Source organism: Gobio gobio (assembly GCF_949357685.1).
Source record: "Gobio gobio genome assembly, chromosome: 7".
Taxonomy (NCBI): domain Eukaryota; kingdom Metazoa; phylum Chordata; class Actinopteri; order Cypriniformes; family Gobionidae; genus Gobio; species Gobio gobio.
The window spans coordinates 21,197,655-21,214,132 of record NC_137103.1 but is presented as its reverse complement, the minus strand read 5'-3'; the positions used below and the strand labels follow the sequence as shown (position 1 = coordinate 21,214,132).

Genomic DNA, 16,478 nt, shown 5'->3' with positions numbered 1-16,478 from the left:
TCCCCAAACCATCACTAGTAACGTTAAAAAAAATAGATCGAAGTCCAACTAAAATGTTTCAGAGAAATGTTCTATGTATAATGTTGTTGGGCTAATGTTGAGAACGAGATCAGAGAACTTTGAACGAACCTTAACGTTAATGGAATGGGCTTTTGTTCATATCTTTGAGAGAACCCGAATGTTCTGAGAACGTTCCCTGTTCACTCTCAGATATTTATTTTTTACAAAAGCTTTCAAAATATGTACCCCTTAGGTACTAATATGTACACTTTTAGTACCAATATGTACCGTTGGGGGACTAGTAGCCTATGCACTCTTTAGGTAGCCGACAAATGCGTAACTTTTAAAAAGGTACCACCCTGTGACTTTTGTACCTTTTTTTCTGAGGACCTAGGAATTGTTGTTTATTTATGTTGTAGCCTAGTGCTAACGTTAGGCTACTTGTAGAACTAAATCTAAAATTATCAACAAAATTAGGTTTATGCAGTTCGTATCTTATTTGGTTACAGTTTAATACTGGCATAAGTTTAATACTGAGAGGTGTACAGTGGCAATGTTGCTATCCTATGGCGGCTTGTTTACATTTCGTTTATTTTATAGCTACTGTTCAGTAGCACGCATTGTCCCTGTCAGATAAACACACACAGTAAATGTGTAGTAGAATGATTGAGGAATACCAATACAGCACTGCCTTACAAACACTGTACTGCAGAGTGTCCTAATTTTCTAAAAACAAAATTGCATAATACGATCCTGTTTCCCCCGCCTGTGATTGGTTGTTTTCTCTTCTATTTCCCTGTGCTCTCTGCTTTCAGACGGTCCGATCTTTTGACTGATCAGGAAATTAGGAGAATAGCCTAAGCCACGACATTCGTCTCTATAGCGAGAACGTAGGACATGTTTTCCAGTCAAGTGTGTCCTCCTCAGGGTATCTGATCTGTAACCAGGAAGTAAAAGTGTCTGTTGGTCCTCGATCAGTTGTGTGTGCGTATCCGTGCTTTAAAATCAGGACTGTAACTCGGTAAATGTGAAACCACCGTGACATGAATCGTGTCAAAGCTCTGTAATGTTGAGGCATTACGGGAATGTCCTGCTGATATGACATGGTAAGTGCCTTTGTTTTTATTTACAAAAAGTAAAGTAAAGTTAGCTCGCGAGACGTGACAACAACTGCTGAACCTGCAGTGCAAATGGTGCCGCTTGCAAACTATGGGAATTTATTTCAGCACGCAGTGTGTTTGAAGGGATTTTAATGTATTGTACTGTTGATGCGTCGTCTCGAAGGCCATATAAAGAGACAATTCAAGAGATTTACACACTTCTGTTATATAATACTGTAATCTCAACAACTGAATATAATAAACGCGATGCAGTCATTATGTGAAATCTGGGCAGAACTTGCCTGTGGTTGTATCAGTCTGTCCTGTCGGCTGCGCGAGTGATTAACTTTAACCCAGTGCTACACTGATTTATCTTAGTCTGAGTCGGTATTAATGCACTTTATTATCACGATATTTTACAGCAGTTGATCCACTATTACATTAATATTGGCAGTCTCACAGTAGAAGTCGTTTAATGCTTTAATGTGTGGTTTATTATAGCCTACAATGTAGACAATTTGATCACGGTCATGGATGTAGGCAGGAGCTCTGCATAACAGCTGCTGTGCTGATATTTATTTTTGTGGGATTGTCTTTAGCGCTAAATTAAATTAAAATCCCGTATTACAGTATAACTGTACATTATCCTGCTTGTTATATGGATATACTCACCAAACTGTGCACACATACAATTTTTTAGTTAAAATAACTATATTATCATATCACAAGAAAAATCGCCCATTAGAAAGCATTCAGCCTAGCAAGAAAATAAAGCTGTGATTATATTAGTTTATATTGTAGTATTTATTATTTTATTAATTTGAGATCATGTTCTTCCATTTTAAAGGATAGTTCTCCCAAAAAATAATTCTGTCATTTACTCACGTTATGTCATTCTAAAACTTTTTGGAATTTGGAGTTTCTTCTGTGGAACATAAAATATTTCTGAGAATTATTATTATTAATTTATTTTTTGTCCATACAAAGGAAGTAAGTAAGGTTCTTCAAAATATCTTGAAGAAAGCAAGTCATACAGGGTTGGAACAATGTGGTTGGGTTAATCATGACCGATTTTTTTTTTTTTTTTAAATATATATATATCTTCTGTGTCTCTTGTTTCCTTGATCTTCCAAGCAATGTGTTTGTTTTCTTGCTTTAACTGGAGACTTCTGAGCTTAGCTGATGAAAGCTTTTTATGTTTATCATAAAATGAATGCTGAAGTTTTCCCAGGCCATACTGTCAGAGTAGCAAGGGATGAGAAGCAATATGGCTGTATTTGCTCACATTATTTAGTATGAAAAGAGAGAGAAATGATGGATGGATACAAGAAACATGAAAGTAGCACCACTTTGTTCAATTCAATTGACCACTGAATGCCTTTACCAATCCGGAAAAAAAGATTCCAAATGAAACCAGAGATTCAAGCATTGTGTCACCAAAAAAAACAGAATGAAATCCAGACTGAAAACATGTGCAGATGCTCAAATTTATGTTCTGAATATATTATCATCAGAGATGTATAGTAACGAAGTAGAACTACTTCACTACTGTACTTAAGTACTAAAAGGCAGTATCTGTACTTTACTAGAGTATCATTTTTTTCTCCTACTTCCACTTTTACTTCAGTACATATTTTCGATGAGTTTAATACTTTTACTCCAATATTTTTTTTATGTGCTGCATGCATCGTTACTCGTCACAATTATAAAAATGTTACGAATCATTCCATTCCAAACCCGCATTACCACTGCCAGAACGGTAGATGGCAGGTTTGATGAAGCTGAATCAAGCTATTAAGAAGACTGCGCGTGCTTTCGTTCTGCCTTTTGATCAGCTTAAAAGATGGACAAACCAAAAACACCACCTTCCACCCCTTCAAATTCAAGTGATCGTGGCTGTGAGAGAGAGAGCGCGCGAGAGAGAGAGAGAGAGAGAGAGAGCCCCGCGCGCACGCATTCACTGCCAACCTGATCTCACAGAATTTCGTGAAATGAACGCGGGTCCCTTAACTCAAAATCCGTGGCAGTTTCACGGAATCGCCGAAAATTCCGTGATGGGTCCACGGAAGTGATGCCTATGTAAGTCAATGACAGTATACAGACGCTTTGGGCATGGTTATCTTCATGAAACTATGATTTTTGCCATTATGACATGGAGTGTGATTCTCGATTTAATCAGCCAGCATAATTTTATTTACAATATTTTTTTTATTTTGATTTACAGTATTTAGACACGTTTTGAACACGTAACCCAATCCCTTCCCTAAACCTACCCATTTGTGTATTATAAAAAACAGGATATAACAGGCAGATACGACTGCAGGCACAATTTATTCCAAAAGTACAAATATTCCAAGTGTTCCGAGGCCAAGCGATTAATTTGTGTGAAGAAAATCCCCAAAAGCGATCAGCAGCGTCGAGTCCATCCGCCAAAGATCAAAAATACATTTCAAATTTGCCGCCGGGAGAAACGTTACGTCAGCTTTCACAGCATTGGCTGTCGTATGTCTCGTGACCAATTGCGTCATTACGTCGGCTTTGATTGTAAATTGCTATTGGCTCTCGTGTGTCTCGTGACAGAGTGCATCACGCTAAAGAGTAGTGTGTATTATTTGAATGAGATCTGAATGAGTGCGTTCACGGAGCGGCAGGATCATCATTTTAGCGATTAAAACATTAAGATTAACTCTGTTCTTTACATGAAGATATCGTGTGACTTCAGAAGACTTGGAATGCAACATGAGTTTGTAACATACATCAACTCGATGCAACCTGGACACATCATCAGTGATGTTACCCGGGGTCACGGAGTGTTTCGGGTCTTTCAAGCATCATACACTCTCACCCAGGCGACCCAGCTGGGGTTGATCAGGCCCCAGCTTGTGTCCAGGTAGCCCTACCCCACCCATGGTTCTCCTCTCCTTATCCACAGCCACCTTGAGGCAACTTCTGCTGCCTCCGTGGCCTCCTTGATGGCCCTTCGCTTACTGGCCCCTATGATGCCCAGGATGTTGTAGGCCCTGCAGAGAGACTGGCCAGCAAACCCTCTGCATCCCACCTCAATGGGCTCACACCGTGCTCGCCACCCATTGTTCCGGCACTCCTCCACTAGATCAGCGTATTTTGCCCTCTTCCTCTCATTGGCCTCTTCGATACGGTCCTCCCAGGGTACGGTGAGTTCCAGGAGAACGATCTGCTTGGAGGTCTCTGAGATGAGTAGCATGTCAGATCGCAGTGTTGAGGTGGCGACAGCTTCTGGGAATTTCAGTTGCTTCCACTGGTCAACTTTCAAATCCCAGTCTCGTGCTGTTGCTAGCAGGCCAGATGAGGTGGCCCTGGCAGCTAATGTTGGCTTCTCCCCAGCCCGGACGAAACCAATGGTGTTCTTCACTGGACAGTGGCCAATTCAGTGCGTTCACGGAGCGGCGAGATCATCATTTTAGCGATTAAAACATTAAGATCAACTCTGTTCTTTACATGAAGATATCGTGTGACTTCAGAAGACTTGGAATGCAACATGAGTTAATACTTTTATACTGTTTTTGGTCAGTTTTTGCAATAAGTACCTGTGACTACTTGTATTTGCCTGTTATGTGTTTTATATTGTTGAGAGTGGGTAGGTTTAGGTAGGGCTGTGCAATTAATCGAATTTCGATTTCGATTTCGATTTTGCCTCCCAACGATCACCAAAATAGTACAATCGAGAAAAAACGATTATTTTGCCTTGCGTTCTGAATGAAACGCGCACGCGCACATCCGCCCCTCCCGAACCCACAAATCTCTCTCAGGTCGTGAGTCTCGTGTGCATATCATCCGCTGGAATTTAAAAACTCGGCGCGAGTAGAGATGGCAGAAGGAGGGCAGTTACAGCAGCGTTTGGTGAGCAAAAAAGGCAAAACCAAGTCCGTTGTCTGGGAACAGTTTGGCTTCGAGGAATCAGACGACGAGCAGAAACATGCTAAGATTTGCTACATGGTAGTGGCTGCAACGCAAGGGAACACCACGAATTTGTTTAACCACTTGAAAATTAAACAGAGTGACCTATGACAATCTAATAAAGAAACAAAAACTGACGAGAGCAGGGGAGCCGTGTAAACGTCTTTTTTTTCCTTCATATTTTTCAAATAATTCTCTCTTTTTAAACTTTGTTCAATGCATGCGAGATTGCGAGTGCTGCCATATTTTCGAATATGACCAGTCGTTTTCACCGTCATCACCCGGGTTTAGTGCTTTAGGGTTTAGGTTTAGAATGAGAAGCCGCGCGCGCTGTGAGAAAATGTGTCTGGAGAAAATGTGTCTTGTTGACACGTCTCTCAGCGCGCAAATATTGAGTTCTCTTTCAAGTCTTGCTCTTAAACGGACAAACTCACACAAAACGTATGTCAACATGTCCATCTTGATGAGTATCTTAGCAGACATAGTCTGTATATGCCTTAAGTGAACTTTATACAGTCGATAAAGAAGACGCGAGGTCTTAAAGGGGCAGTAGCCTTTACTGCTGTCTGTTTAATGTCAAACAACAAAAGACAAGGACATAAATAGCTTTTGTAAGTTTAATAGGATTAATCTTTAATTTATGCACTCAAATATGCAATGTTATTTTACATTTGATACATTTCTGTACCTGAAAACTAATGTTAGACATACATGAAAAGCATAGCCGAACCATATTGTTGATCTTATTTATTTGTGGTTATCATTTTTACGTGAATACTTTTATACTTTGATTCGAATATATGTTATATTATTTATTTTAATAGTTCAAAAAGTACAACAAATGTTACAATTTCAATTGAATTTTTGAAAGGTGTATTTTTAATAAATACAACACATTCCCAAAGTCATGTGAAATAATCGTGTTACATAATCGTGATTTCAATATTGACCAAAATAATCGTGATTATGATTTTTTCCATAATCGAGCAGCCCTAGGTTTAGGGTAGGAGTGGAGTTAGTTGTTCCAAAATATAAAAGTAGCCTATAAATATTCATAAAATCATGTCTGCTTTTTACTGTCATTGACTTGTATAGGAATCACTACCGTGGACCCATCACGGAATTTTCGGCGATTTCGTGAAACTGCCACGGATTTTGAGTTAAGGGACCCGTGTTCATTTCACGGAATTCTGTGAGATCAGGTTGCATTGCTCTCTATTTGTTAACATAGTTAATGTGCACTGTGAAGTAACATATACAAACAATGAACAGCTGTATTTTTATTAACTAAGATTAACAAAGATTAATAAATACAGTAAAAAATTTATTGATCATGGTTAGTTCATGTTAGTTATTAGTCTAATACATTAACTAATGTAATGTTAACAAATCAAACCATATTGTAAAGTGTTACAAACAAATAATTTACTCAGAACACCTCTTGAAATGAGAATATAAGTGTGCTTACCCCATTTTTTTTAGTAAGAGTGGTTAGTAAGATTTAATCTTAATGAACTACAGTATTTTCAGGTTATTTATATGGCAATGTGTAGAAAAATTACCTACCAACATTGTGATTGTCCTTTAGGTTAATCATTTGAAATAATAAAAACAATATGATGTTCAAACTTTTGACTACTTTCTTTAATAACTACATAACGCAATACTTGTACTTTTACTTTCAGTACTTGAGTAGTACATTTTAAAATAAACTACTTGCAATACTTAAGTACAAAAAATGTTGAATACTTTAGTACTTCTACTTAAAGGATTAGTTCACTTTCAAATAAACTTTTGCTTATAATTTACTCACCCCCTTGTCATCCAAGATATCCATGTCTTTCTGTCTTCAGTCGAAAAGAAATGAAGATTTTTGATGAAAACATTTCAGGATCTTTGTCCATATAATGGAAGTCAATAGACTCCAAACGGTTCAAGGTCCAAATGAGAGGTTCAGTACAGCTTCAAAAGGGCTTTAAACCACATCAACCGGTACCAGACGATCAATAAGGGTCTAATCTAGCGAAACGATCGGTCTTTTTTTTTTAAATAAATAAAGTTTAAGTTCTACAAGCACAAATGCTCGCCTTGCTCTGTTCAGCGATGCATGCTCGTGACGTCACGTAAAACGCAATTACTTTGAAAAGGTCACGCTAGACGCAGGCAGAAGTACCGAGTCAGTGTTTACAAATGAGTGGAAGGAGGACCGTGTAGCGCGGCCACATAATGGGGGAATATTTATACTGCTGTGAATTATTTTCATTATTAATTTAAAGGTCCCGTTTTTCCTGTTTTTTTGAAGCTTTGATTGTGTTTACAGTGTGCAATATAACATGTGTTCATGTTTCTTGTGTATAAAAAAACCACAGTATTTTTCACACAATTTACTTATCTGTATACCGCTGTTTTCACTGTCCTCAAAACGGCTTGAGGATTTCCCTGTTCTATGAAGTCCCTCCTTCAGAAATACATAACGAGTTCTGATTGTGCCAGCGATTCCCGTGTTGTGATTCGACAGCAGCTTAGCACACATTGCCCGGAAAGGTCACGCCTCTTACCATAACGGGGAGATGCATGTGCTCAAAGTACAGCGTCCCTGGCCAAAGAAAGGTGATTTGACTCTGGGATGAAAATAACAGCGTCTCGACGACATGGCGACAAACACACTACAAACGCAACTGAACGCAACACTTCCTCTTCTCCACGTGGGAGAGCAACAAGACCACGCTCCCTTTTTCGCGTATTCTTGTGGGCGGAGGTTAGTCAACAAACTGTTCTTCTGACGTAATTAAAGCAGGATGTACAGGGATGTAGTCCAAACCGGCCGTTGGCTGTAGGCTTTGAAAGGGAACTTCTGTTAAATAAAATATCTCGCTTGGCATTGAGCTTTGAGCTTTATAATTTTACAGGTATTATTTATGCTCTAACAGCAACATTACACACTAACTAAAGTTTGAAAAATGGGATCACGAAGAACAGGACCTTTAATACAGCTGTTTTTGTAAATTGTTTTCCCCTTTGGTATATTGCCCAGATATGAGTTTGTGTTCCCGTTTTACTCACAAGACTTGTGTCGGGAAGATCCAGGGAATCCCCGTGACGTCATGGGGTCAGACAGCTGATTGTCACATCCGATAAAAATGTTCGAGAGAGGACGCTCTCAATTCACTGTGGATTACACGATCGATCGCTCTACACTACTGGTTATCATCGTCTATTAAGGATTATCTCGTTGAGGAAATAACAAGTTGGAGTATTTCACCTTTGAGAGACTGAACAGGACAGCGCTGTATTTCATCGTGCTCCCGGTCTAAAAGCCTTACCGGCGAGGCCGATCCAACACACACACACACACACACACACACACACACACACATTGGACTGAAACGGACTATTCCACCGCATTTACATACATTTTTTGTTTATATATTGTATATACTGTTTTTGGCGTTTCTTATTGTTTAATACACTTTGGGTAATCATTTATTCTGTATTTATTAGTTAAGCAATTTATTCTAACACCTTTAAAAGAGAAGTTAAGAATTTTTTAACTTGTGTAAACTGCCTTCCTTAGGCTGAGTGTTACAGCCGTATCCACATATTCAAACGTCTTTCCACCAGCGTCTAGGGTGACCTTTTCAACGTAATTGCGTTTTACGTGACGTCACGAGCGTGCATCGCTGAACAGAGCAAGGCGAGCATTTGTTCTTATAAAACTTAAACTTTATTTATTTATTTAAAAAAAAAGACCGATCGTTTCGCTAGATAAGACCCTTATTGATCGTCTGGTACCGGTTGATGTGGTTTAAAGCCCTTTTGAAGCTGTACTGAACCTCTCATTTGGACCTTGAACCGTTTGGAGTCTATTGACTTCCATTATATGGACAAAGATCCTGAAATGTTTATATCAAAAATCTTCATTTCTTTTCGACTGAAGACAGAAAGACATGGATATCTTGGATGACAAGGGGGTGAGTAAATTATAAGCAAAAGTTTAGTTGAAAGTGAACTAATCCTTTAAGTGTGGTGCTTAAAGAGCACTTCAACTTCTACTCAAGTCACTTTTTTGATAAGGAACTTGTACTTTTACTCAAGTCTGTGTCTCTAGTACTTTATACATCTCTGATTATCATAGCATAGCAACAAATGTTAATTCAAACCAAGACGGCACTTGTGAGATGTTAATGAACTTGCGTTGTGTTTGTAGAATGGAATGGATGGATGGATAACTGCTTATTTTCAGCAAAACATGTGTGTAGTTTGTTTTATTTTCCTTAAAGAATAAGAATAAATTATTAAGAGGAGATGCATTGGCTAGACGGCTTTTTTGACCCAGCTTTTGTTGTGTGAAAAACCTCTTGTGGAGTATAATGCAAGTATAATGCATTTTACATTCAGCATAATACTGATTAGAAGCAAGACATTTGTTTTTCATTCTTTATTTCATAACAAAATGAAATATTTTAATTCATATTTTTATTTATTTTATTAAATGTATTTGTTGTAGAAGAAGACCTGTCTTTTCTTAAATGTAAGCTCAACAAGTGTTAGTGGTTATTCTCTATGATTTCTTATGATACCAGCATCACAGTAGGTTTAATTTCAAACAAAAATCACTATAAAATCATTAAACTCAATATTTGTTAGAGTCTGTTTCAGTTTGAATATCTGAGGAATGCTTTTTGCAGTTTGGCTTGTTTCAGTCATGGTGACCTAGTTGCAGTTAGACATGCATTTGACCAACAGCAGCACTCTGTTGTTTGGACATTTAAAGTTGTTTTTCCCATAGGGAAGGGAAGTATGTTATTACTGTAATTGCCTTTTGAATACAACTATGGTAGGCTAAATAGCCTCATAACAAATGAGTCGCAAAATTGTGCTTAATTGAATGTGCAATTAATTTGTTCAAAACATTTCAAAGAATCAGGTGGACAATTCCATGCAGTGTTTGGTAAGGAAGCACATATAACTTATGGCCCTTAAATTTGTAATATATATAGAGAGAGTAATAATATATATATTAAGAGATTAAAGTCTTCTCAACACATTAATGGTTTATCAAGCGAAGAAGATACAATTTTAAAGATATTTATAATCACATTTTCTACAAGAACGTTAAACGTCTGCAGTTAATTTAGCCTGAAGTGCACATGCTCAATTTTGTTATTTTTGTTACTGTTATAATTTAAATATCAATGTAATGATACATGACACAGCATGATTTCAGGGGTTTTTTTCTTATCGAAACCGAAAAGGTTCATCAGTGATTTTCTATCAAGAGCAAGTTGTGTGCATTTTGTCTCTGCCGTGGCATTAAAGGGTTAGTAAAACAAATCCATATGAATTGAGCGGTTTAGTCCAAATTTTCTGAAGAGACTTGATTACTTTATATGATGAACAGATTGAATTGAGGCTTGCTTTCACATATAAACATTGAACATAGAATATCAACCGAACCTGCTTGACGCGCGAGAACAAACCTCTTGCTAAATCTCAAATGTGCTGCGTAACACACAAGAATGAACCTCATTGGTTCTTGTGGAAGCTCAAACGTGCTGCGTAACACGAGAATGAACCTCATTGGTTCTTGCAGAAGCTCAAACGTGCTGCGTAACACGAGAATGAACCTCATTGGTGTTTGCAGAAGCTCAAACGTGCTGTGTAACACGAGAATGAACCTCATTGGTTCTTGCAGAAGCTCAAACGTGCTGCGTAACACGAGAATGAACCTCATTGGTGCTTGCAGAAGCTCAAACGTGCTGCGTAACACGAGAATGAACCTCATTGGTTCTTGCAGAAGCTCAAACGTGCTGCGTAACACGAGAATGAACCTCATTGGTTCTTGCAGAAGCTCAAACGTGCTGCGTAACACGAGAATGAACCTCATTGGTGCTTGCAGAAGCTCAAACGTGCTGCGTAACACAAGAATGAACCTAATTGGTTCTTGCAGAAACTCAAACGTGCTGCGTAACACAAGAGAATGTTAAATATGTAATTTTAGTGATCGAAGATTAGTTTTAAGGGATAAAATTATTGACTACAGGCCAGGGGGACTTTAAATGAAAATTACAATGTATCAAACCACTAACGTATTGATATGACTAACTGGATTTTCACCACTGCAGGCTGTTAATGTTGTCCCTAATGTGATTTTAGTGAGTGTTCTCTGTCCCTTTCCTCTTCATCGCTCTCACTCTTGCTCGCTCTCTCTCTCTCTCTCTCTCTCCTTTTTCTGTCTTCCTGTCTCTCTCCCCCTCCCTAACAAAAGAATTTCAATACGTTCGACAACTGGTTATATAAGACTTATTTTTGAACTTCCTGGTAATTTTAATGTATTCCAAGAATCAACAGCATTTTTAAATTTCAGAATCTTGGAATATATGCACTTGAATATATCAATTCATATTCCCTGGAACCCTATGAACATAATTTTTTTAAATGACAGTTAGATATTTATGGTTGAACTTTTTGTCCTCAGGCGTACAACAATATATTGTCATAAATGTCTATAAATGTTCAATGAAATGCAGTGTAGCACTTCAATCACTGAATGAGTGCACAGTAGAGACAAGATCATGTGGATAATGAACACTTAAATATGCTCAGCCTATAGTTAAAATGTATACACAAGGAAGAACACTTTAGTATCTTTTTGATGATAAAGATGCATTTGTATTAGAGGACTTCTGAACAGTCTTAACCTAGATAAAGTGCTAGATGAGTGTAGTCCGTTGATGTAAAGTGTGCTTGTAGTTGCACATTGCGTTAATGAACTCTGTGATTTATGGCTGTGAACATAGGCTGTTAAAGAGATAGTTCACCCAAAAATGAAAATTCTGTCATTAATTTCTCACCCTCATGTCGTTCCAAACCCGTAAGACCTTCGTTCATATTCAAAACACAAATTAAGATATTTTTGATGAAATCCGAGAGCTCTCTGACCCCTCCATAGACAGCAATTTAAAGGGTTAGTTCATCCAAAAATGAAATTGAGCCCATGATTTACTAACCCTCAAGTCATCCTAGGTGTATATGACAGTGGTCTTCGCTATTTTTTTTCAAGAGAGCCACATTGATAGGACAAAATCAATAGGAAAGCCACTTTTACCGCAAAGTTTCAAAAGTTGCATCCAGTCATAAACAGCATGTCTGCTTATCAGTCTGTCATCCCTGAACATACAATTATGCTATGCAATAAATACAAAAGGTGGATAGATAGTGGGTTGGCATAATATATTTTTAATGTAAACTTTCTTTTAGTGCTGTTTTAAACTCGATTATTTACACATTTTTCTGTTTAAAACGTGTTTTTAATATTTTTTATAATGTAATAATTTCACAAGAAATCACCAAATGAATGTAGAAAAAACAAAAGACAGTATATTTTAAATATTTGTTCAATGGCATCTGATCTTTTTTTTGAATGAAGGCCAGTATCACTGATACTAAAGCCGCATTTCCACCGCAGGAACTTTCCCCAGGAACTAGGAACTTTGGGGTGGTACTCGGTGTGTTTCGACCGCAGGAACCAGGGTCTAAATGAAGTTCCGGGTAAATATTTCCCCCTCCAAACGGCCCTGCTCCCGGGGTAGTACTTTTTCAAAGTTCTGGATCTTTCAGGGGTGGGACTTGTGCGCTGAACATGCTGATTGGTTGAACTCACGCTGCATTTTATTTCAACCGGCATTTTTAAAAGTCATGCGAAGTTCGTTCTGCGCTCAGTAAACATCAGTCTTGCTCTTTCTGTCCGATGGCGCACGTTGTCTCAGCAATCGCACAGTCAATGTCAAGTCAAGTCAAGTCAAGTCAACTTTATTTATATAGCGCTTTTAACAATGTAGATTGTTTCAAAGCAGCTTTACAGTGTTAAACAGGAAAATAATGCAGCATAATTTTATTTAGCTGTATAGCCATTCTGGAAAAAACGCTGATGTCATCAGTTAATTTCAATTATCTTACAGTGACAGTGTGGGCTTTAGATCAATAATTCGATCAGTAATTTAGTTTAAATGGTTAATTTAGTTTATTATTTAGATTTATTTCGATGCTTAGTTGAAAAATTGAGTGTCCCCAACTGAGCACGCCAAGCCAGATGCAACAGCTGGTTGCATCTGGATCCAGATGCAACTCACTGCTCTCAAGATGGCGCCGCCGTGCTCGGTCGCCGTTCAGGTCGCTCCGCTAAGACTTTGCTTTTATTTATTATTCTACTCTCTTTTACTCTCTATTTTTTCCAACGGATCATCTGCTTTGATCTGTTACGACAGCAAAACACTTCTGGAAATTGGTTACCGCTACACTGACCTGTTTCAGGACACTTTCTCCAATCTTCCATCTGAGATTCGCCGGGACGCCGAGTTGAACAATGGCCACTCGAGTCGACGGCGAAGATTCAAAAAACACCGCGGGAAACGCGCTGGGATCCGCAACAGACTGAGAAAAAGAGCATTCAGTCCTCCTCTCCCGAGCATTTTGCTCGCAAATGTCCAATCCTTGGAGAATAAGATGGACGATCTTAGAGCCAGGATAAGTTTTCAACGGGACATGAGAGACTGCAACATCTATTGTCTGTCCGAAACATGGCTCACGCCAGCGGTCCCGGATACAGCCGTGACGCCGTCCGAGAACTTCTCTGTTTTTCGGATGGACAGAACAGCCGAGGCCGGGAAATCTAAAGGCGGTGGAGTGTGTTTCATGATAAACAAGAAATGGTGCGATCCTAGGAACATCTCCATTCTTTCGCGATCCTGCTCGCCTTACTTGGAACATTTATCTCTCATGTGCCGGCCTTTCTACCTACCGAGGGAGTTTTCCTCGGTCATCTGCACTGCCGTTTATATTCCACCACAGGCAGACACGGGGCTGGCTTTATCTGCCCTCCATGATGTGACCAGCGGCTTCATAAACAAACACCCCGACGCTGCTTTCATCGTCGCGGGTGATTTTAACAAAGCAAACCTAAAGAAAGTATTGCCAAACTTTCACCAGCATGTCTCCTGTCCCACACGAGGAGCAAACACACTGGATCATTGCTACTCTCCGTTTAAGAACGCCTACAAAGCTCGTTCACAGCCAGCTTTTGGCAAATCGGACCATGCCGCCATTTTCCTCACACCGGAATACAAACAAAGGCTCGTTCAAGAGCCCCCGGTGAGGAGGGAAGTCAAACGCTGGTCATCCCATTCAGAGATCACGCTACAGGCAGCTCTTGATGACGTCGACTGGGACATGTTCCGCGCGAGTTCTGAAGACGTCAGCGAGTTCACAGAAGTGGCGCTCTGCTTTATTAACACACTGACAGAGCAAGCCACACAAACATTAACTATAACGTCCTTCCCTAATCAGAAACCGTGGGTGGACAGTTCAATTCGCACTGCAGTAAACTCGCGCACCACCGCTTACAATGCCGGTCTCCTAACGGGGGATATGAGGGAGTACAAAGCTTCATGTTACGCTCTCCGGCGCGCCGTTAAAGCCGCAAAACTCCGCTATAAAGACCGAGTGGAATCTCATTTCCAACTCAACGACTCCCGGCGGATGTGGCAGGGACTGAGGACCATCTGTGCTTTTGGAACTAAATCCTCTGCAGAGGTGAGAGCTGATCCGTTGCTGGTGAACGAGTTAAACTCTTTCTACGCTCGCTTTGATGGTAATCGCGGCAGCGCGACTCCGGCGAGTGACGCGTCAGAGAGAGTCCCTCAGAGCAGCAACGGTCACGTGATCTCTGTCTCGGAGGACGAGGTTCGGAGGGCACTCAAACGTGTGGATGTCAGGAAAGCTGCTGGGCCGGATGGTATTTCAGGTCGTGTTCTGCGGTCCTGTGCTGATCAGCTCGCAGGGCTCTTTACATCCATATTTAACGAGTCCCTTGCTACATCTGTTGTCCCCACCTCCTTCAAACGATCCTCCATCATCCCTGTACCTAAGATCAGTAAACCCTCTTGCCTAAATGACTATCGTCCAGTGGCTCTCACATCTTTAGTCATGAAGGTCTTTGAGAGACTCATTAAAAACAACATTTGCTCCTCCATTCCTGACACTTTGGACCCTCTTCAGTTTGCCTATCGTCCCAATAGATCGACTGAAGATGCCATTTCTCACGTCCTTCACTCCTGCCTCACTCACATCGACAGCAAAAGTGGGAACTATGTCAGGTTGCTATTTATTGACTATAGCTCAGCCTTTAACACCATAGTTCCCATTAAGCTAACACACAAACTCCTGGATCTAGGCCTGAATTCTTCTCTCTGCCTCTGGATTGAAGATTTCCTCACTGGCAGACCCCAGGCGGTGAGAGTAGGCCAGTTCACCTCCACCTCCATCACCCTGAGTGTTGGAGCTCCACAGGGCTGTGTGCTGAGTCCCCTGCTCTACTCTCTCTACACCCATGACTGTTTGTCCACACACAGCTCCACCTCGATCATCAAGTTTGCTGATGATACTGTTGTCCTGGGTCTCATCTCCAACAACAATGAGACGGCATACTTGGACGAAGTGGAGCAACTGACATCATGGTGCCAGGACAACTGTCTCTCTCTGAATGTTAACAAGACCAAAGAACTGATTGTGGACTTCAGGAAGAGACAGCATCGGTCATACTCCCCTCTCATGATCAGCGGGACACCGGTAGAGAGAGTGAGCAGCTTCAAATACCTGGGTGTGAACATCTCCGAGGATCTGACCTGGACTACACACATCCAGACACAGGTGAAAAAAGCCAGGCAAAGACTGTACCACCTGCGCCAGCTGAGGAAATTCAGGGTTTCACCAGCCATCCTGAAAACTTTCTATCGAGGGGCGATAGAAAGTGTCCTGACTCAGTGCATCACAGCGTGGTACGGGAACAGCACCAGTCACGATTCCAAAGCCCTGCAAAGAGTGGTGCGCTTATCCGAGCGCATCTCAGGCTCAGCTCTCCCGTCTCTGCAGGACATCTACACCAAACGCTGCAGAGGTAGAGCTACTAAAATCATCAGAGACATTAATCACCCTGCAAACTCTCACTTCACCCTGCTGCCATCTGGTAAGCGCTTCCGTAGCCTGATGGCAAAGACTGAAAGACTCAGGAGGAGTTTCTTCCCCCAGGCCATCAGACTCCTGAACTCAGTCACGTGACTTCACTTCACCCCGCACACGCATAAACATCCAGTTTAAACATTAACATCCATATACTGCCATTGCACTGCACTTTACGTTCCTATTGTTACTGTGTAACAACCTGTAATAAACCTTGCACATTATACTTCTTTATATATACATATATATATATTTTATGTTAACCACTTATTTTTAAGTCTACAGTTTATCTCACTTATCATATCCACATATTTTTTATATTTTTATTTTATCTTATTTCCATTTTTATCTTTACTTGATTTATTTATAATCCTACTTATGTTAATACTTTTTATTCTAATTTTATTCTATTTCTATTTTAATTTC

General features: G+C 40.0%; 1 protein-coding gene across 1 annotated transcript in view; it reads left to right on the top strand.

The window, feature by feature from the left end:
* The first annotated feature begins 784 nt into the window (after positions 1–784).
* nr1i2 (nuclear receptor subfamily 1, group I, member 2) overlaps positions 785–16,478 on the top strand; it is a 67,807-nt gene continuing 52,113 nt past the window's right edge. Inside the window, exon 1 of the mRNA XM_079821002.1 lies at positions 785–1,106. Coding sequence (XP_079677128.1) covers positions 1,104–1,106 — 3 coding nt within the window. The 5' untranslated portion in view covers positions 785–1,103. The remainder of the gene's footprint in view (positions 1,107–16,478) is intronic.